This window comes from Trachemys scripta, chromosome 4 (genome assembly GCF_013100865.1).
Source record: "Trachemys scripta elegans isolate TJP31775 chromosome 4, CAS_Tse_1.0, whole genome shotgun sequence".
In the NCBI taxonomy this organism is placed as follows: Eukaryota; Metazoa; Chordata; order Testudines; family Emydidae; genus Trachemys; species Trachemys scripta.
The window spans coordinates 11,583,828-11,606,425 of NC_048301.1; the positions used below are offsets into that span (position 1 = coordinate 11,583,828).

General features: G+C 38.9%; 1 protein-coding gene across 2 annotated transcripts in view; it reads right to left on the bottom strand.

Moving 5' to 3' along the window:
* Window positions 1-3,721: 3,721 nt before the first annotated feature.
* EXOC5 (exocyst complex component 5) overlaps window positions 3,722-22,598 on the bottom strand; it is a 40,458-nt gene continuing 21,581 nt past the window's right edge. For both annotated transcript variants that reach the window (XM_034768497.1, XM_034768498.1), the window contains exons 9-18: window positions 22,428-22,568; window positions 20,655-20,737; window positions 19,202-19,411; window positions 16,481-16,628; window positions 14,123-14,231; window positions 12,444-12,564; window positions 11,766-11,852; window positions 8,817-8,925; window positions 7,987-8,202; window positions 3,722-6,067 (exon numbers count right to left, since the gene is read on the bottom strand). In XM_034768497.1, the coding sequence (XP_034624388.1) occupies window positions 5,879-6,067; window positions 7,987-8,202; window positions 8,817-8,925; window positions 11,766-11,852; window positions 12,444-12,564; window positions 14,123-14,231; window positions 16,481-16,628; window positions 19,202-19,411; window positions 20,655-20,737; window positions 22,428-22,568 (1,413 nt within the window). In that variant the 3' untranslated portion in view covers window positions 3,722-5,878. The remainder of the gene's footprint in view (window positions 6,068-7,986; window positions 8,203-8,816; window positions 8,926-11,765; window positions 11,853-12,443; window positions 12,565-14,122; window positions 14,232-16,480; window positions 16,629-19,201; window positions 19,412-20,654; window positions 20,738-22,427; window positions 22,569-22,598) is intronic.

Sequence of the window (22,598 nt, forward strand, 5' to 3'; positions counted from 1 at the left end):
GGAATTCCAGCCTAGCCCTGAGAAATCTTCCTGACTAAAGTTTAAATCAAAACCAATAAGTGTCTTTGCAAAGTTTTAATTTCAATGGGTCAGTATTTTCTGATGGAAAAGAAATTGGGAAAAAGTTCCCAACCAGTTCTCATATTGGGTGCCCAACCTCAGACATGTTACAGGGGCCTGATTTTCAGAGGGTGGGTGGCTCAGCACTTTCTAAAGCTCAGGCCCTTTTAAGGTGTCTCATATTAAGTCACTTTGGAAGTGAAGACCAACTAAATCGAATTAAGGCCACTTTAATTCTAAATAAGAGTGTCCACACAAGGGTTTTATGCGGTTTTACCAATCCACTATAAATTCCCAATTTTAGTTAATTTGGATTAATTTTCCTGAGTGTCCCCATGTAGACAAGCCTTTATATCTGCAGTAAATATTCCTGCTTACTCAATTCTATATTTTATTTACCTGTCCTAGAGATAATAGCTTATGTAAGTCACTTGTCTCTATCTCTTCACACCCACCCTGCCACCCTCTTTTAAATATCCCCTCATTCAGACAGTGGATATTATACATACTTTGCTAATTCCCAATTTTCCTGACATTTAAAAAGAAATAGCAAGGTCTTTTGTTTTTTAAAAGGAGAGAATTAATTCTGGTCTTTAAATATTTTTAAAGTTAAATCTAGCCCAGCTTTGCAAATTTTACCAATTCGTTCTGCTGTCTGCAGAACACAGCAATATAAATATTGGTATCACTGTTAAAATGAATTATTGACCATTTTAATACATGTTGCACAGTACATATTAATACAGAAAAATACATGTTATCAGCAATGTAATGTTGACCATGTACTAATCCATTCCACCTGCTCAAATATTAGTGCAAATAATTATATATTTGTAATGCATCATTGCTGTCTAGTTTGAATCTGCGCCTCCAGAATAAATGTCTTCTCTGAAGTTGTTTGCTATTATAAGTAAAATGTTATATATTCAGACTCAAATTGACTTTGGATGGATAGGTAAGTAGAATGAGCAGCCTTCAAAAATCCACTTGTCTAAGCCTTAGCAAGTTATTTTAATGAATTGTTTACAATAAAATGAATGTTATAAAAAGGTTTCAGATTAAAGCTCACGTTAACCGGCTTTTCTATGGCTGCACTGTAATATACAGTATTTTGCTAAGTTCAAAATGACTGCACTTATACTGGCAAGATCATTAGTCTAACCTCGGCTCAATGGAGACCAGCAACGCATTCTCCTCAGTAGGCAACGCCTAACTCATTTTGATTTAGAAACAGTATGATCTTGTCACACTGTATATTGATTGACTACACCTTCACTCATCAGGTTAGACTACCCACTTTTAGCTGTTGCCATCCTCCTCTGGAGACCACTAAAAAGAACTAATTTCTACAGAACTGCAATTCTTCTAGAGCTCACTAAAATACAAAGGCATTTGGAAACAAACGTTTTCTTACAAGCTACAGAAGCAGGTTTGAGAGTTAATCAAAAGGTGAAATCTACTCCAGTGATTTAAAGCCCAAGAAACTTGACTCTAATGCAAGAGGAGTAAAGAGGGATTGGGAAGTGAAATCCACTCAATAGCAGCATTGCCAACTCTTGCAAATTTACTATTATTTATTAGTATTAGGATAATGCCAACCAAGAGTGAGGAATCATTTACAGAGTAAGAGACAATAGCTCCTGCCGCAAAGAGTGGGGAAAAGGGATAAGCAGTGATGGTCTGCAAACGTTAGTCCCACGATTTTTTCATTTATTAAATTCACCTCAGAGAGGTGGATTAACTATGTTGATGGCAGAAGCTCTCCCATCAGCAGAGTAGTGTCTTCATTACAGCAGCACAGCTGCACCAGTGTAGCACTATGCATGAAGACAAACCTTTCCAGCGAGGAGAGAGTGTGCTGGACAAATCAGCCTGCAGCTCCACTTCCCGCCTGCAATGCTCAGAAGGGAATTATCCCTGCGAGGTGCAGCCTTACCCACAGGCAGATCAAGAAAGATCATAGCCAAGTGTGGAGTGGTCAGCAGTAACTGAACTCTCAAACTCCCACTCCCTCAGATGAGGTACTTTTGGGCTTTTGGGGTGGGGGGGAGGGTTTTCTTGAGCGGGAGAGAGGAAGCGGAGAGGATAGTTGCCTGCTCTTTCTCCTGATATTTGAGGAGGTGAGGGCAATGAAGCTGGTGTCTGTCCCCCAACAGCTTCACTCCTCCTGCACTACTGAGTCAATTCAGGGGTCTGATACAGATTGACAAAGCCCTTGCCACAACAGTCCAATGTTATCTCAAAGGTCATCTTTCCTCCAGGAATCCTCCATGGCAGATAAGATCATCCTGCGCACTAGGTTTATTGGCACCCAGACAGACTTGAGGAAGCTGGGGATAGAGCCAGCAGGCCAAACAGGGCACACTTCCAAAGGAGAGCAGGAAGAGTCCTAGCCTCTCGGTCATCAAATAAGATGCACCTCCTTGCCGTTGCATTCCCCACAGAAGCAGAATACAACCTAGTGCAGGATGGAAACTGAACATCCACCCACAGGGGCACCAGTTAGATACGGACGACGTTGGACTGCCTTTGAGGCACCTCTCACTGTATTTGTAAGTTATGTGCAGCACTTAAATAAAACCATGGTAGGTGCTTTATACGCACTTAGAGATAGGTAGAAAAACCAAGTTATTTTACTGATTCCTTGAGACCCACAGTAAACTGACATTTTGCATGTCAGTATCTTGCAGTTCAAACAGCCATGTACCATTCTACAGACCACTGATAGCCTTGAAAAAGAAAACAAGCTTGGCTCCAGAAAAATTTCTTTCACTCCAATTAAACTGCAGATTGCTGGTATATTTCCCACTTCCTGCAGAATGCAGTATCTCATTTAATAAGGATGGAATCTTGTATATTCTGATCACAATCCTGTCTGTTCTCCCATATTGTTGATATATGGGCCCGGTTAAATCATATTTTAGGACTCTAGCATTCCCTTTTCAGGTGCTGGGCTTTTTACTTACAAATTGCTTGTTCTCCAGATCCTTTTAGTTTATGCCATCTTCATGGTCTTTCTACTATCTTCTGTTTCTAACCACCTAGAACTTCCTTTTTTCCCCATCCTCATCCACCACATCCTCCATTTTCTGAATTTTGTTTTTTCTTTTATATTTGTTGAGTTATATTGTTATGAAGAGCCTGCTTTTTTCTGCCCTCTGCACTTATGCAAATACAATACAACACCAAGTCATGTTAATAAATTATAGGACTTGTAAAAACACAGCTTATTTTCCAACCTACAATAATTTACTGCAAAACCATTTTAACCAATTGGAGACAGCATAATTACATGCACATACACATACCTCCTCTTTAACATTCACTTGGCTGCCAGCCTGTTAAAAGCTAATGTTCCAAGAGTGAACATTAGAAAAGTAGTACTTTTAACTCATTACATACACATAAAAAAGCATATTTGAATTTTTGATAGTACTGCTATTATATTCAGAAACTCCTGGAAATATTTTCCTAAATTACATGCTATAAAAGCTATAAACTTCAAAATGTATAAAAAATTATAGCTCCCCCCATCCCAACCCAAAATTTATTTTTACAGTAAACGTCACCGTAATAATAGTCTCTTATATAAAAAGATTTGTGTTATGTTTTTTATTTTGTTGTTTAAAAGTGGGAAGGGAAGGCCCACACTATCGATAAATGTGATCAGTAAAATTACTTTTATTGATTTTTTTAAATAAAAGGGATTTATACAATTGCATATAAAGATAAGAATATGGAAATGGAATGGAATGAAAAAGGCATATGGAGGGAATATTTTTTATTGAGTGTTTACATGTTTAAGTATTCACCTATTGTTATCTCATCATTATTTTAATAGACATAATAGAGAATATTGCACTGAACTTATGCATGGAAAACACCACAGTTAAAGTAAACAATATGGTGAGTACATTTTATATAATTTTAAAATATAATTCAAAACAAGAAATTTACAACACAAGACATTTTGAAGCACTTCTGTAATTTGCAGTCTTAAAATGATGCCTAGTGGTTTTGTTTACTGTTCTGAAGTGTTTACAAATTGACACTTTTTGTACAAAGATTTTATATTGGTTAGTAAAGCCACTATCTTAAAATTGTTGGCTTTAAGTTACAGAGGTAACAGAGAGGTATAATTTGAATTCACATCAGAGCTTTCTAAAAATGGCAACAGTACAAGCATGTGCCTCCTCCAGTATCCAGAACTCTTTGTGATTCTGCCATGGCCAAGGAATAGAGCTATACATCTGGACAAAGTAGCCACAGTTTCCCAGAATGCTTTGGAGGAAAACCTGGCATACTTGATTTCTCTTGTTTACCAATATAATTCTGTGCTCGATATAAAATAAAGGGAAAAAAATCAATTTTGACTGAGCCTGGGAAGTTTTAAAAAATTTGGCAGAGGATAGCTGTAACTGAGAGACAAAGTAGATTTTAGGAAAACCTATTCTGAAGAAGGGAGAGAAAGTTCTGCAGAAAATATGCCAAGCCTGCAGAGTAGAATTAAGAGCGCTACAGATGATCCGCACAGTGATGAGTGGAACTTAGAACACGGAAACAATGCAGTTCATTTCTGGTTTCCACAGGAGCTCTCTGGCTCTAAAATGTCACCACTTACTACAGAATTTTCAACTGTTGGGAAATATTACCCCAAATATTTCATCATCCCCATTACTTCACTTCAGCTACTGTACCCAACATGGATCCATCTCAAAGGCACCTTGAGTAAGTTCCTATTGTTTAAATACACATACAATAATAGTTATCCCCAGCATTAGATATATAAGGGGGAAGAGAAGTTTCTGCACTTTCAACTATTTTATGTTGCTCAGGTATTGAAAATAGTTTAACTTTAGGACAGGAAGTTTCAGCTTTGGATTTTGGCTAGATTTAATACAAATTCTTCCGCTTCTACAGACGAATGAGTGGGCTATATCTCATCCTTTCACTTCTGTTACAATCTCAATTTGTTTATGTACAGAATAAAAAACAAACAAGTTTCTATGTTAAACCGACAACAAGCATCTTCACCTCACAGTAATGAAATCTAAAACAAGGTGGTTGCATTCATTTAGGACCATATTCAAAATTAAAAGTGCCATTATCAGACAGATAATAAACAGAGTGCCATGAGTTCATACGAAGTTGATACATTCCAGTGGGCTCCAACAACAACAACAAAAACCCCTCTCCAATTTAGCTTAGCTTAAAGTTCTATACAATGAATAAATTACATCTTTCTTGGGATAGTGTTTCTGTTACTCCTACATCTCAGAGAAATTCAAAGCTAATTAATTAAAGCAAGAAATTGTATAGCGTAGGATAACATTTTGAAAGAATGAAATGATTTAGAAACACCAATCAGCAAAGATAATTTGATTATGATTAGCTGTGCTGAAGTGTAACTCATTAAAATTGATGAATGTTTTTACACAGTTTTATTCTATGTAATCCATTACCTACGCTATGCTCTGTAGTTAAAGTCTAACAAATGGTATCAGGTAATTCAGGATTGAGGACTGAAATACTTTCAATTTATCGCTTGCCTTCCTTCACCAATGTTTTTCCAATGGAAAATTAGTGGCAAGTAGTTTTGCAGAAATTCATATCTGGGGGAACTGTAGTTTAAGGAATATGAATTAAGGATTACATCTGCTCACGTTCTTCAAATAAATTCTGGTTTGAATATGGCTGCTGTTTTGTTCTGTACAGTCATTGTCCCACAAAAATTACAACTGCTGTTTAATAAGAAATTATTCCCTGTGCTTTCTAACACCCCCGGCCTGGCAATGGTACAACGTGTTTGTCTGCACGCTCAGCTGAAGTGGCGAGCAAGCCGAGCAGATCTATAATCAGCTCGCAGCTGAACAAAGGAGTGAAGGATGTTCTTGTCCAGATTAGCAAGTTGTTCTCCTGAGCAGACCTGCTTTAAGTTATCTGGTGCTACAACCAAAAGATTGCAGAGTGCATGCAGGGTGTCAAAAAGCTGTAACACCAATGGAATCTGTTTGAAAGACAGAGAAAAAAAAAAAAAAACAGTAAAAATACTCGAAGTAAGTGTAAGTCTTATAATGAAATAGCTGCTGCAAAGTTCATCGAATGTCAGTGCTATTTTCCACACAAGAGACTCATTTGTGTCTCCTGTAAAAAACAGACTAAAGCAATTTTCAAAAGCCAGATTTAATTTTTAAAAATGTATATGAATTTGGGTACTTTTGTTTTAGAACAAATGTGAGATGTGACCATTCAGAGAATTTGAAAATTGTTTGAAAATTGTTCAAAAAAACACCCGCAACAAACTACCACTACCACTCACCAATATTACAGTTACACTACTTATGACTGAGGTGGTATTTTTATAATACCCAATTACATGCAATTATAGTTTTCTGGAAGAAGTTACCCACTTATTTCTTATTTTTGGAAAAGTCCGGTTTTATTTTTGTTATCCCACCATGAAAAAATCGTTTGCACAAAGAATTTTTTTCAGATTTTGTGTGTGCTCTAAAATGACATGGCCTTGATTCATTAAAGCTTCAAAATTGCCATGAACTTAACTCTCCTTAAGGACAAGTGCTTCTGCTATTTGAAGAAGCTTGGTTTGGAAATAATAAAAATGAGCCAGCTTCATAATACTTTAAAAGCATATAACATAATGAATGACATGGAGACGGCTGGGAGCTTCTGTTTGGTCTCATAAACACAAGAATGAGCGGGTGTTCAGTTAAATTAAATATGGCAAATTCAAATCCAGGAGGAAATTACTTACATGTTGTATGAAAGTAAACTGTGGAACTCATTGCCACAGGAAGTTGTGTCCAAAAAGTTAGCACAATTCAAAAAGGGATGGGATGTTTAGGATAAAAAGAATATCCAGAGTTATAATAGTGGATGGTAACAAATTTTGCAAGAGACTAATCCTTAGATGTCTGTGGTCTTAAATCTCTAACTAAAAGGGATTAGGACGACACCTAATATGCAGGGCAGATTATATTACATCTATCTAATGCAGAGTTTCTTGCACCTGCCTCTGACTACTATTGAAGACAGAGTACTGGACTAGATGGATCACAGGTCTTGTCTTGTCTGGCAGTGCGTACATTCCTAACTTATTTCAATGTGCAATCCTACATACACATGAAAACACTCAGTGTGTTTTTGAATTACTTTCAAAATAATGCATGTTGGTGTGTAGCAGGCATTTGCTAATCCCTGTTGAAATCCCCACCACCACCTTGACCCACTCCACCTGAATATGTCTGTGAGAAAAAAAAGCAGCAAGTCTGAACCTACAAGAACTGTTTAGAGGCCATTCAAGGTCAGCTGCTTGCAGCACCAATAAGGATTAGTTCTCCAGCAGCTAGAAGGGCTGGAAGCAGACAGAAGCCAATCAAGGCCCAGCAGGCAAGATAAAATGGTCTGACTGCTTCTTCCAAGGGCCAGTTCTGGTTGAAGCTGGAACAAGGAGGAAGGATTTCCCCTGCTTTAACCAAGTCTGGCTTGGTCAGGGACCTAACTCTGACTACACCATTTGGTTAAGCCACCAAAGGACTTTTATGTTTTGGAATTTTAAATTCCAGGTGGCTATTATGATTTATAGAATCAGGACAAGCTTGCTTTGTGAGATGCTCAACTGACTCAGGTAAGCTCATGACACAAAGCAAGTGAATTTAGGAGATAGATATGAGGACTATTCGGAAAAGACGGTCTTGCTGGCGTCATTTATTAAATGTTTAAAGCTGCTGCCATGGTACTCAGGCAATCTAAAGTCTAAAATTTATGGTAGGTTGTGAATAGAAGGCAAAAGATGTGAAATGTGGCTACATGAAGGAGGACATTTTCCAACAAAAATATTGTTTTGCTATCCTGGCATTTTATGTATGCCTCTATAACACCATACATATTAAGTATACATACACTAACCTTAAAGTCTTTGGCACACTTCCTGTATTCAGCCACATCACAAATGGCTAACATGCCTCCCATGCAACTGTAGGAATATTGCTGTAGATGTTCATAAATAAGTCGATGAAAACGGACTCCAAGCTCCATCAGAACTGTGTCCACATTCTTACCATCCATAGACTTTCTAATCTTTTCCACTTGCTTTCTGACATAGCCACATACTTTGACACAGGCCTATAAAAAGATTGCTTGTAAGTTAACTGATTAGAGAGAAGCTTCCCCTCTTAAAAAACATTTGGAAAGCAAAGTCTCAGATTAATGATGAGCAACGTATAGAGCACTGGCTCACACATAATGGTCTGTGGATGACCAGCTGTCCATTTGCTGCTGGCGTTCCTCATTTTCAGCAGAAAAATTGCATTGAAAGACATCCATAAATTCATTAAATACTGCCCTAATATTACTTTTCTGGGTAAGCAATTGTTGCCATTATCACTGGAAAGACCTGCAAATGGGAAGGCAGATCCATGACAAACTCTCTATTACGTTTCGGTCCATGTTAATTTAGATGGTATTTTGGGGGAGAGGGAGTTTGTGTTTGTATGGCACCTCATTCAGTCTGACTGGGGCTATTGGACACTACTATTATACAACAAAACTGAGACTACTCCCACCAAGTTTAGGATCCACATTGTGAAGGAGTTTGAGAATCCTTGGCATAGAGTGAAACAAGCCTGAATGTTAATCAGATGTACATGTAATTGGACATACACTATCAAAATGCCAACACTGCTCAAATTATCTTCAAAATGCTACTATTACTGACAAATCTCTATTTGTTTACTCACATTAGTATACTGAATCAAAACACTGTTTTCATCTTCTGGTTTAAAATCTGTCTTCTTTTGTTCTGCAGCCAAGATGTGCTTCATCTGACCAATCATACAATTCAGTGTCCTTTAAAGTTAAAATATACATGTGTTTTAAAATAAAAGTTTTCATTTACTTGGTTTTAACATTTAAAAATTCTGAAGTGATCCCACATAAAATATAAGTGATTAGTGCACAGTGAAGTAGAAATCCATTATCCACCGCTTCTACAAATTCATGAACATTAAATGAGTTTCACCATTTAATATAAAAAGACGTTCACGCTAAAATGAACTGCAAAGACCAAAAATATTTTTGAAACTGCTATACAATACAATTTTAGTACACAAGACAAGTCTGATTTTCTGAAGGTGGTAGGGGCATGAGAGTTAGATAGAAGCCTTTGAGAAGTCTCTGCTCCAAAGTTCTCTTTATCCTGGAATGCAATACAGTATGTGCTGGCCAGCTGATTTTAAAGGAGAATTGAATTGAAACATAACCCATTTAAAGCCAGCTCTTCAGAATAGCCAGGCACTCTTCTTTGCTGGGGAAAGCCAGAAAGACTCTGAAGGGAACTTTCTAGACCTAGTTCAGTAACTTTATAAAGAATAATACACAGTTCAAGTGAAACAGCATCACAAAACACTTGCAACAAGAAAGAATCTGGTCACTTGTCTTAAAAGGTCCAGTGCAATTTTACTTGCATCTTCCCCCTAGCAGTTATCCTTCCTGAACGTTATCTAAAGTCAGAAATGGTTTATTTTACTGTCAGTCCCAAAGCCGATCCAGGGAGTGCTTGAAGAGCAAAGCAGCTGCAATACATAGAGCTCATTCTCCCAAGTGACTCTCCCTGGAACACTCATTTGTTCAGAACAGATTTTCTCACTGTTTTCTAGGGACCGTAATCAGCAAAAATGAAGCTACATCGCTTGGACTATGAAAGCGCCACATGATTTGAGGGAGGGAAAAATACACCTAATCCCAAAACAGGCAATCAAATTAATTATTTTCCATGCCTATGAAGCTCAGACTCCCATTCTGGCTGTACTTCACTCTACAACCTTGCCCCAGTCAATAACCGAAATCAAAGTTACATCCCCCTGCTCTTCCAACTCCCATTTTTAATATACATGCATGTAAGGCAATCTATATGGATATACAGAACAGCAATGCTAGTTCATTAGGATGGTCCCATGGACTAAAATCAGTTCTGCTAGTCATTACCGGGGAATAAACCATCACTGTGAATACCCTTCAAGGGTCTGCTATCAGACACTGTCAGATTCTGGAGAATATTGAAACCAACAGTGCCTGGGAATCTACCTTTCTTTGTTACCAGACGGTGCCCAAGTCCAGCGGTACCTATTCTTGGGGTTCTTTCTGGTATTTTGGTGCTCATGTAGACAAAATGGTGTGCAAGTAACCACATTCTTATATAAGTGATTTGTCTCAAAACTGGTCTCTCTTTTGCAGAGCCACCACAAACATGTAGTTGTCTGCAACACATAGGGGCTTGTGAAAATCCCACCCTACGTGACTCGGGAACACAGTACCATTGACTTCCAACTGGACTTGTGCTTCTCCATCACTTAGGCACTTTTGAAAATCCCCACACAGTCTTTAGAGATTATTTATTGTACACAGAACTTAATTCATCTACTTCGACACTGAGGGCTCAGGCAATCCTGTCTAGGTTTGAACCAGTGGCTCCAGAGTGTCTTAAGTATTTCAGACTTGATGTTTAAACCACTACGGCATTTCCAGCAGCAGAGGGTAAAATCTCCATTGTTAACTCTGTACTTTCTCCCGTTTTTCCTTTCCTTCCATCGCCACAGCAAATATTTTTTATCAAACCACCCCTCAATTCCTTTGCAATTTACCCACTTTGAGACTCTTCCTCACCGATCAGAAGGTAACAGAGCTAGGATACAAGGAGCAATGCTTGTTTTCTCTTGTACAGTTCTGTTCTTTGCTCCTTCAGGATGGAGTAGACACCTAATAATTAATGCTTATATGGCACTTTTCAAGGCAGTACAGACATTAATTTTCAATTAATAATCGGGATGTATTATTTACATTAAGAAGGGGAAACCGAGGCACAGAGGTTAAGCGACTGGTTCAAGGTCAAACAACAAATCATTTGGAGATATGGAAATAATACAAATCTCCCTGGTACAAGTAAACATATACATACTCTGTAAGTAGAGTACTTACATTGTGGCTCTGCTCCCTAACATTAAGCATTACCTCTTTCTTGTGTTTTCTCCACTGCAAAATGACAATAATACTTTGCATTTATAATGCTTTTTCCATCCATAAAAATCACACCATTTTATATAGGAGGTAACTGAGGGACGGAGATTAAATGAATCACTCAGTCTCAGAGCAAGTCAATGTCAAACCCAGAATTACACTCAATTCTCTTGACTCCCAAGATATGCATTACACCACAGTCCCACTCAAGCAAGTCAGTTAATCTCTTTCAGTCTATCACACATACTGCTCTTTAAATACTTTAAAATTTCAAGTTTCAACATTCTGTATGTGAGCTTTTGCCCCGCAACCCAAAGCAGGAAGTGTTTTGGGTTTTTTTTGTTGGTTTGTTTTTTAGAGAGACAGAGGAAAATTGTGAATTATCTCATTCCCTCAACACAAAAGTAGATGAAAGATTTTGCTCACTCTTCCCAAAAATATTAATTTCAGGTAAAAAAAATCAAGCATGGAGAAATTTCAGCCTCCCAAAATTAGTTTTTTCTTGACAAAAGTTCAGCGTGATCTCTGATTTTCTGTCTGGATTTCAAAAGAAATAAATTCTGTGATTCTAAATGATTACTTCCCAGCAGGAAAAACAAGCTAAGGCAAAACTTCTTTGTGTTAAAAATGGTAAGTAGAGCAGTGATTGATGGAAAGTTTAAAACTTCACTTGCCTATCAATGCCCACGTCCAGTTTCATCTCCATTTGCTCTATTATATCCTTTTTCTTCTGAAGACATTCAGATAACTTAGGAGAAGAGCTAGAAAACAATAGGGAAAAAATCATAACATAGTCAAAATAATGCAAATCAAATCTATTTGCTTTGGTTGCTAGCAAACACAGGAGTATTTCAGGATTCCCCACCCATCCTCTCCCAGAAAGTACCAGACTGGATGCAGTTATCTGTCTTTGTAATCAAGGACTGATGGATGGAGCTACTTCAAAAACCAGAAGACCCCACAACTGTATTTGCTGACCCAGAGGTGGGCGACACTCTGCTGTAGTTCAGAGGGAGTTGCCCCTGGACTGAGCACTCTGCTTCCATATTGCTGCCAGTCCCCAGTGGACCAAAGAGTGAGCCAAGACTGCTGTGCATGCCCATATGCTGCACATCAGCATAACAGACTAAAAAAGACTCCTCTTGCAAATGTACTGATTAGAAGTCAGATTTAAATAAACACTAAACTTTCTACAACTTCCATCATCAATAATTTGAATTATTTTTAAAGCAAATTTCTTTTAATAAAAATATTTAACTATATTAATAGGAACAAAAATGAAATTCATAATTTCTAGCAATGATGACCATACATATTCACAGAAGAAATGCAAAACAGAACACCTGACATACCTGATTAATGGCATCAGATGATCATTAAACTGCTTGTCAAACAAGTGGAAAATAGTATTGGCCTGGTGTACAACATCCAGGAAATAAAGGTTTGCACTTTTAGAGTCAGGAGAAGGAATGCCTAAGGTGGAAACATTTATTTAGGATCATAAAAAAAATATAGTGCATGTAATCTGTATCACTGTCCTTTCTAAGGATAAGGGTAAAATTTTCAAAAGTACTTAAGTTAAAATCAATGGGATGTAGGCTCCCAAGAACTTCAGTCACTTTGAAAACAGGAGTTAGGCATCTAGGAGCACGTCTACACTAGAAACATAAGTCGACCTATGTTAGGGCGACTTACACCCTCCGCAGTGGTTCATGTCCACACTACCCTCCTCTGTCAGAGGTGCACATCCTCACCAGGAGCGCTTCCACCGACTTAAGAGGGGCAGTGTGGAGGACTGAGAGCCTGGGCTCTCAGTTCCACACGTAGTTCCCCGCCGGGAGCCCGGCTGCACCCCTGGCTCTCAGTTCCCTGCCGCTGGGCAGCACCAGGGCTCCCCACGGGGGGCCAGGCAGGCACAGAGGGAGCAGGGAGCCTGGGCAGCAGCTGGGCTGGGAGCCAGGGGGCAGCCAGGCTCTGAGCAGGACAGGTGCAGCCCAGCTGGAAGTGGGGACAGCTAGCCCCGCTACTCGCCCCAGCTTTCCTGTCAATTTCATGGCTTCAGCATGGAGCCATGAAATTGACAAGAATGACAGCCAACTGCCAAGGTAAGTAATCCTAGCTACACCAACATAAACCCTACACCTCTTGCAGCGGTGGAGTTATGATGTCGGTGTAATAGGGAACTTATATCGGGGGGAACAAGGATGTAGTATGTACACTGACATAATTAGGTCAGCAGAAACTGCCTTATGTTGACCTAATTCTGTTATGTAGACCAAGCCTAAATCACAGGAGTTTTTTTCATAATTACCCTAAAAGTCTATATACAATATTCCTTGTATGCAGACAGTACAAAGGGTAACTTCAATGGACTCCCACTAATATTAACAGGAATTCTGCTTATCAATTAAAGGCAGCAAATTGTACGAAAGACTTATAACTCTGTAACCACATCTAGTTTATTCTTCAAAACAGTTGAAACATAGAAAAAAAATCTTACTTTGAGACGTTTCCCTAAAATATTAAAATATGCACACACAAACAAAAGAGGTTTTTTTAAACAGTAAATACAATGAGAAAAGTCTTTCTATATAAGAAGTGTTCCTCTATGTAAAATATACATGTAAAACCACACACACTCTAAATAAACACACACTATAAAAACCTTATTCTCTTTTTATGGAGAAGGTGAAAGAGGTAGAAAGGGAATGATTATACTCAGATTCTTATGATGCAGGAAATAAAGCCTCCAGATATTTCTGAATAATCATTGTCTTTCAATCTGTACTGATTTCCCATATGTAAGGTGTGCTTCAGAAGCTTATTTATGGCTTCCAAATAAATGAGATAAATTAATTCCCTTAATCAACATACCTTGCACAACATTAATTTGCATAGATCTCAAGGCCAATCACTGAAGAGTATAAAGTGCTCTGAATGCATTGACCAATGAAATTAGAAACATTAGTATGTGCTATTTTATAATGAAATACCACACATTTAAGAAAACAAAAAACAGAATTATGCTTACCAGCAAGTCCAGTTTCCAAGGCATAATCAATATGCTCAATACACAAAAACTCCACAAGCATAGAAAAAATTCTGAATGCATTCTTCGGTAAATCAGAATGATCAGAGAGCTTTAAAAAGAACAACAAATATTTTGATACTTAGTGTTAGAACTTGTTGTCTACACTTGGAAGTTTATTTGAATTAGGGTAGGATGTGAATTTAAAGCACACAAGACATTTCACAATAACTCCATATGTGGACTCACTTATTCCAGAATAACAACGTGACCACGTACAGAGCTATTCGTGAATAACTTCATGTGTAGACAGTCCTTTGCACATGCTTTTTAAAAATATATAAACAGTGATCGCAGAAGACTTAAAATGACAGCGCACTTTCAAAATAATAAAACAGATCCTCAGGCGGTGTCAACTGTTATAGTTCCATTGAAGTCAATAAAGTGAGACTGTTTACTCAGGCGGAGGATCTGCCCCTATAGATCAATATATAATATAGGACTATAGACAATCATCACATGTTGACATTTTCATGCATACGTTTGAGTAGGCAGTTGTGCTCAGATTTTTTAGAGTTGCATGTTTGAATAATTGATACACAGTTACTATGACTGTATGCAGTGTCAGGGTAACAGTACACCTCTAACTCCTCTTTTGCATGGTCAGTTATCATGCGCACAAATACAATTTCAGTAACTGCATGGTGTGAGTACATTTTTATATGCACATAATTCTAAAATCTTGTCCTAGATATCTATATAGCAAAATCCGATGCTCTGCCTTTTCTTTTTCATAAAAAACGAAACAAAAAAACCCAACACTATTTGGGCTTTTAGAACTTAAAAAAGGTGGCTCTTAAAGTTCTCTGAACAGCAACTGGACTTTGGTCCTTTGTAGTTTTAGAATATCTGCAAAAGTAAGACTATCGACCTTTGCAACACAGGAGATTTGGACCACTGGCATTTGGAGTCAAATGTATGCTTAGTTTTAGTGTCCAAATAAATAAAATAAAAATTACACATTCTAATTCTTCAAACGCATTCCCATGAAGTTACTAATTTCGAATATTCTTTACCTTTAGAAGTTTTTATTTTATGTCTCCCTGATAAATTGTGCTTTAAAGTTTCTAGTTTCATCTGTTTTGGTTATGAAAGTGCAACATTTATTCATGCATGCAGAAATACCTGAATTTATTTTACTCTAACTTTACAAACAAATCAATCTTGGGCTGAGACCAAACTTGAAAAATTTCATCCCAAAAGGAACGTGTTTGGAAAAAAAAAAAAAAAAATTATGCACAACTGAAAAGGAAGGTTAGAACAGAAGTTAGAACTACAGCAGTTTTTACCAATGACCACTATAATGATAAAATGACTAATTTGTCTATGCATCATGCCGTCACTTTGACATTCCCAATGCTAAATCGGCTGTTATGTGAATATTAACCAGTGTTGTATCTATTTCTGCTATAACCATGGTTACATTGTATCCTCTCAATACCTAATATATTAAAAGCTATTAACACACTGAGACGGATCAGCAAAATATTTGGAGTTCTGTTTTGTTCATTTTAAGGATAATTCTTATAAATAGATAAGTATTTGCAAAAAATGGTTTTGGCTTCTCTAAGTTAAAGTTTGTAATTAAATCTAAGGTTCTTATTAAACCTTTAAAGCACTACACTCACACAGCCAATGAGCCACAGAAAAACCTGTGATTTATATCAATAGTAAAAATTCTATTTTGTATTAGGCACAAACATTTGAAAACAGTAAAGGATTAATAGAAGGTAAACAATGCAACAGCAAAGATTATTCCCTGCAGCCCCTCAACAGTAGTATTAATTAATAATAGAAGATTGATACATGTGACAGTTGAATGTTTGTAGGGAAATTATCTTACCTAAATTAATCTTATTTTTGTAACTTCTTGTTTTAAACTCTGTGACATTTGTACAACATATCAAAGTTGTTATACCAAATGCTAATCAATTATAAGGACTGGTTTAGAAACAAAAACATGTAAAAAGCTATTTTTATTCCAATTGGTTATAAATAGTGTTTTTAAAACAAATGGTCAGAAGTTTTCTGTAACTCACTTTTGTTAAACAAAAAGTCTATAAACAATGTCTTACGCTACCCCACCATGACCATGATTTTAAAAAGGTAATTCATTTCATTAAATGGAGACTCAAGTCCTCGCCTCAGCACCAAGTCCACTCACCTCCTATTAGACTTCAACTAATGGTAAAACAAGACGTGTTCTTAAAATTGAGGGTGTAAACAGTTGCTTCTTCTAGCTTGTTTTTGGGTGCCATTCAAATTATATCTACTTATAGAAGTCACAGAAAGCAGACTTACTCTATGACATCTTTCAAAAGCTTGCTTGGTTTCTTGTAAAAGGTTAACCACCACTTCTTGGGAGAGGAAGGTTTCTCCATGGGTATCAATACTTGGGCCCAATGGCAAGTTTGTACGTTGTCTTATTCTCTCTTTGAGATCTTGAATACTAGAATTCAATACACCAGAGGGTAATCTCACTGAGTGGAAATTTTAATGTTCAAGATTAACAATACATTGGGAATATTATAATAGTTAACATGGTAAACAGAAGCCTAAAACATAACTTAATAGGTGCACATCTGTATTTTGAATAAAACTTAAATAAATAAAACCTTGCAAAGTGGTCAAAAAAAAAAAAAAAAAAAACTTACTAAAGCAGACAAAAACCTACTGACCTTACCAAACATGTTAGCATGCACAACCCACTCTTCACGTCCCACAACCACGACCACACCCACACTACTCTGCCATGCCCCTCCACACCCTGGGGACTAGGTACTCCCCACTGCATAACACAAGTAGTTCCCAGTGAATTCAATGGTGTATATTTATATCCTGTTGTGGGAGTTTAGCCCCCCTGCCCCCCGAGACTCTCACTTCACACACACACACAACTCCCATTGGACTCTCTTCTCACCAGTTTTTCTGTCTCTTACACACCCCCATGCACCTGACAATGACACCACCCCAACATTCACTCAATAGGTAGCCCTGGCTCAGTCTCACATGCTCAGACTCACCTCCATGCACACTCCCCCCCAATTCAGCCAGCACTCCAGTCATCTCAGTCTGTTTATTCTCTCCCCTGCAACATCAGATCTCTTCCTGCCAAGGGATTATTTTTCTCTTTCTTCCCTTCCCCCAAATCAGTTCTCTTCTGTGACCCACCAAATCCATTACACCTCAACAACAGCTCTTCAAAGATTCAGCAGCCTCAGCACCTCTCCCGCAGCTAAGTTTCAAGCATTCTCCTGATGGCAGGCACCTCTCCCCTCCCCCTAGCTGCTCCACTTGCAGCACCACAGTTTCCCAGTTCCCGAAGAGGACTATTGGGATAAGATGGTTTGATTTGATCAGCAACACATCGAGCCCTCGCAGATACAAAATTTGTATCCGCAGCCGATCAACAATCTGCAAACATGGTCTGTGGATACAAAGAGGATGTCCGCAGATTTGCGGGGCTCTAGTAATAGGGATGTGTTATTTGAGAACTGAGCTTAAGAGGACTGAAGTCATCATTGGTCACCACCGGGTGGCACTTTTTGGTCATATAGCCCACTTTGGAGATAAAATCCCTGCATACTGAGCCCTGAAGATCGGACTGGAGACCAGGAGGGGACAATGCCTGGGCACAGACTGGTAGCAGCCACAGGGTCATCCATGATTAACCTGGCTACACCTAGGGTGACCAGATGTCCCAATTTTATATGGACAGTCCTGATTTTTGGGTCTTTTTCTTATATAGGCTCTTATTACCCCCTACCCCATGTCCCGATTTTTCACACTTGCTGTCTGGTCATTCTAGCTACACCACATCAGTAATAACTCTGTGGAGCTTTTAGATGCCTGAAATAAAGCTGTACTATGTGGCTATGCACATTCAGTGCTACAGACCCTCACTGTCTAAGCGTGTGGTTGTTGCTGAGGAGGAGAACCAAGAGCTCAGCTCTAGTCCTCTCTGCTGCTGGATTCTTTGAAGGATTTTATGGAACTCACTCTCTTCTCCTCCCTTTCTTTTGTCTCAGCACGGGACCACCAGAGCTGGGCAGAAGAATACAGGGCAGAACAGCAGGACGACTCCAACTCCTGCTCCAGCCAGCAGGGATAAAGGAGGGAACAGACATGACCCGTGGAGGGGGCATTACAACTGCCGGTCTTCAATCCCCTTCCCTCTATGCACTCAGAAGAGCGGGAGGCTGAAGGATTCAGCAGGTCCTATTGGAACTCTCCTTCAGGCCAACAGTGTAACTACAGCAGCTGCACTCACCACATGGCAACTGAAGTATTAGGTACATTCCGTTTGCTTTTGCAGCCGCGAGGGCAAACAACTAAAGAGAAAACTTAGATCATGCAATTGGTCATACTCGCCCACAAAAGCTTCCTATTTGCCCCAGATGAGTGGGATTTTACAAAACTGTCTTAAAACATACACATTAAAAAAAACCTGATTCCTTCATAAACAAAAGGAAAGAATGCATAACTGCTAACACACTTTCAGCTGTGCACAGAGTCTACACTTCAAAGATCCCACTTTGAGTCTGTTCAATTTGATCACCTTAGGTTCTTCACTATATGATAACTCCTCCTATCCAACTTTTAGTAGTAGACTGTTGCACAAGTGATAGTGTGACGCCAATTTGTTTCAGGGTGTGTCAGTCTTTAGCCTTATTACAGTAATAAGACTCACACTAAGCCTGAGAAAGATATTAGATAAAAGTATTATATTTGGTGAAGAAAGATCTGCTAGACACTAAAGCTTAAGTTTCAACTTACTTGCTCAAGACATTTAGTTTAATTTCATGCGACTATATAATGGATTTATCTAGCATTTCCTTTGTATCCAGGGGAGCAAACTACCATATTAGTATATGGTAATATAATGTGACAGCACAAGTAATACAGGAAATAACGATGGTTTTGGAAGCCAGCTTTTATGCAGATGATCAATGTAGAGTTTAAGTGATGTTCACTGTATTTTTGCCCTTTATTATATTTTCCCCTCTTTAAAAAGAAACTCACCCTCCAGTGCCAATGGACCTCTTCTGGTGGTTTTTGGAATCATAATAGCGTTGCAGAATCATAGCGCTCCTACTTTTCAAATAACCAATTTCCACCTCAATGTAATTCTCCAAGTAGGAAATGAAAATGGATTTGATAAGCTTAGACAAGAAAGTCTGCTTATCAGTACCCAAGTTAAACTCCATCAATTTGCTTGAAAGATTAGTAGTTCTTTATGCAAAGGAAACAGAGAAAAAAAAAAGTGTTGCATTTGTATGAATTACAGTATTACATGTTTGCAACGCAGCTAGAACAATGAGGTCCCAATCCTGACTGGGATATCTGAGCACTACCAAATTTAAACAAAGAACTCTGTATAATTTATGCACAAAGGTAATGCTATAAGAAAATGGCAGGCTGTGATTTCGTTGTGGAAACTGCATCTTTCAACACTCACCACAACTTTTTTGCAATGCCACTTACTCAGATTTGGCCCATCCACCCCCCTCCATCATGACATCGGGGAGGTGGATGAGAAGGACAGTGGGGCCTGGGACCTGTGCGGATGAGGGCTGCACAATCCTGGGGGCTCATCCCGCTTGCTGCCTCCCCTTTGCATCAAGTGCTACCACCTGCAGTCAGCCCCACCAGCACTGGTGCTGCCAAGTTTCACTTCTGCCAAGTGGAGTGGGCTGGGTCTGCTGACCAGCCATGTCTCCTGTGTGACCTCAAGGATTTTGCCTTCCTGAGCTGCTGGAATGCATTGGGGGGACACACTTGGGGAGGACCCAGTGAGTGGCGCCAGGCAGGAGCTTATGCTTCCTGCAGGGTGCAGGGCTGGGATGGGGAGGCCCAGCAGTGCCAACCACCCACAGCATCTCTAGGGGTTTCTGAGTTAGGGCCAGCTCCAGGGTGCAGGGGCTTGGGCCCCTTTACCCCACCCCAGGGATTGGAGGAATGGGGAGGTATCCAGCTCCTTGTGGAGGGTGTGCTTCCAACTCAACATCTAGTCAGTTACAAAGCAAGAGTTTTGGTCTTGTAACCCCAGCCACGCACACAGCTGCACCCCAAACCACAACTTCCACAAATTGTGGCCACAACTTTTGGACACCTCCACCCCCCCAAAAATTCACAACTTTCTTACAGCTTTCTACATATGGTACAAGTGCAGTCAAATTGTTAATTACACTTTTCATATTTCAAGAATAGGGTGTTATATACTTTGCTAAATAATAATGTCAGTCTCTAATTCCTCAAAAATCTAGTTACTTTCTTTAAAAGTACAACAGCTGTTTTCTAAAAGGTCACACAATTTAAAAAGGAAAACTGTCAAGGCAGATGGGCAGCAAAATAGTCGTCCAATTTTTAGAGGAAGTTGGAATTTTCGTCCTTTCTTCCCACCTCTTAACAACAAATGAACCTTTCGCAAGATGCTACTTACACAACTAAATGTTGATAATCAAATGATAGCTACCTTGTATACAGCTCATAAAGATTCTTAAGATACTGTTCTGCATCTGACTTCCTGTGTTCTTCTAACTGATCCTTTACATTACTCTATAAAATGGAGGCATAATCTCAGTTAATGGAATAAGAAAAATCAACATTTCATATTATCTATAATAAATAAGGCTCCATGTTTGTCTTGGAGGTCATGGAAAGTCACGGATTCTGTGACTTTCAATGATCTCCGTGACTTCTGCAGGAGGAGCCGCCCTGGGCCAGGTGCACCAGCTGCTGCTGGGGCAATCTCAGACTCCCCCTCGCCCCTCCCCAGGAGTTTGGGGGGGGAGGGGTTGTCAGGGCTTGGTATTGGGGTGCGGGGCAGTGCTTACCTGGAGGGGGGACTTCGCCCTCAGCTCCCCATACTACCTCTGCTGGCAGCCAGGCACCACCCCCACAGCTCCCATTGGTCGTGGTTCCCAGGAAATGGGAGCTGCAAAACTGGGACTTGGGGCAGAGCAGAGGCAGCATGTGGAGCTAGGGTCGCTGCTTCCCAGGAGCTGGGTAGGGAGCCTGCCCCAGCCTCACCAAACTCTCACCCCTTCCCCTGAGCACCTGCACCCCCCTCCACTCCCCAGCACCCGTGCACCCCCTTCTTCCCCCAGTTTTAGTCAGGGGTATTTTTAGTAAAAGTCATGGACTGGTCATGGGCAGTGATTTTTTTGTTTACTGCTAGTGACCTGTCCATGACTTTTACTAAAAATACCCCTGACGAAAACTTAGCCTTAACAATAAACCCTCAAGAAAGTACTGCATCTTATATAACACAGTCATACATATTTACTTTTTAATCTCAATTTACAGATACCTTACATTTAACTCCAGGGTTTTAGATAAACGTGTTTAGTTTAAGGAAACTAGTTTGGAAATGCAAGATGTCTGCTGTTTATAAGATATAAGAGCCAAAGCATCTGATTTTCAAAGCAAAAAGACTGGCAGTCTACATGCCTTCTTAGTACACAAACAGAGTAAATGAACACAACTGATGAACAAGTGAATAATTTAGATCCACTTACAATCATGTAAGTAAACAGATCACTCCTACTTCAAAGAAAGCCCAAGAATTAAATCTAAGGAAGCTTCAATTTTATGATTAGGCTCTAACAATATTGTTCTAGATAGGAAGAACAAGATCTTCCACACCTACAGAGAAGTAGCTTTACACATGTGAGTAGTCACACTGACTTTACTCACGTATATAAGTATTTGCAGAATGAGGGACTGTCATTTTCAGCTACAGCAAGTTTTCATATTACTACTATATTAGCTGTGGGACCCTATTCCTTGGCATACATTATTTTAGCATATTCAATGCTAGCCTCACACTGGAAATCTGACTCCAAGAGTGAAAGGATTAAAGATATTTACTAAACATAAATTTTTATTTTCCCAAATTTTTGATGCTGGGGCTGCAGAGATAAACCAAGTATGTGCCTGACATTGAATGACAATCCGAATAATTAGTGAATACATCTATTCTTCCAGTTTAAGTCTGCGTATATTTGTATTTTATGTATTCTTGCTTACATTGTGCTTATAGTACACAAACAGCTACTTTAACATCCTTAATTGATAGTTTTTGTTGGCATTTTTAAAGAGCAGTTAAATGTGATTTTTCCATGATTAAGGTTACTCAAAATATTACAAACAATATAGATTCTTTGGGATTTTGTTACTAGAAGTACTTAAGGAATCTTCTTATTCATTCTTAACAACCAACTTTAATACGCCAAATTTTAAATACCTGAAGTTTGACTTCAAATATATTTTGAATAAGTTTGGCCAATACAGTCTCTGGACTACTAAAGATATCTCCAACTTGTTTGTTCACTCGCTGACAGAGGATGGCTGTATCTTCAAATATATCATTCCTCAAGGAAGCTCCCTAGAGATTAAAGGCACATTACAATGTAAG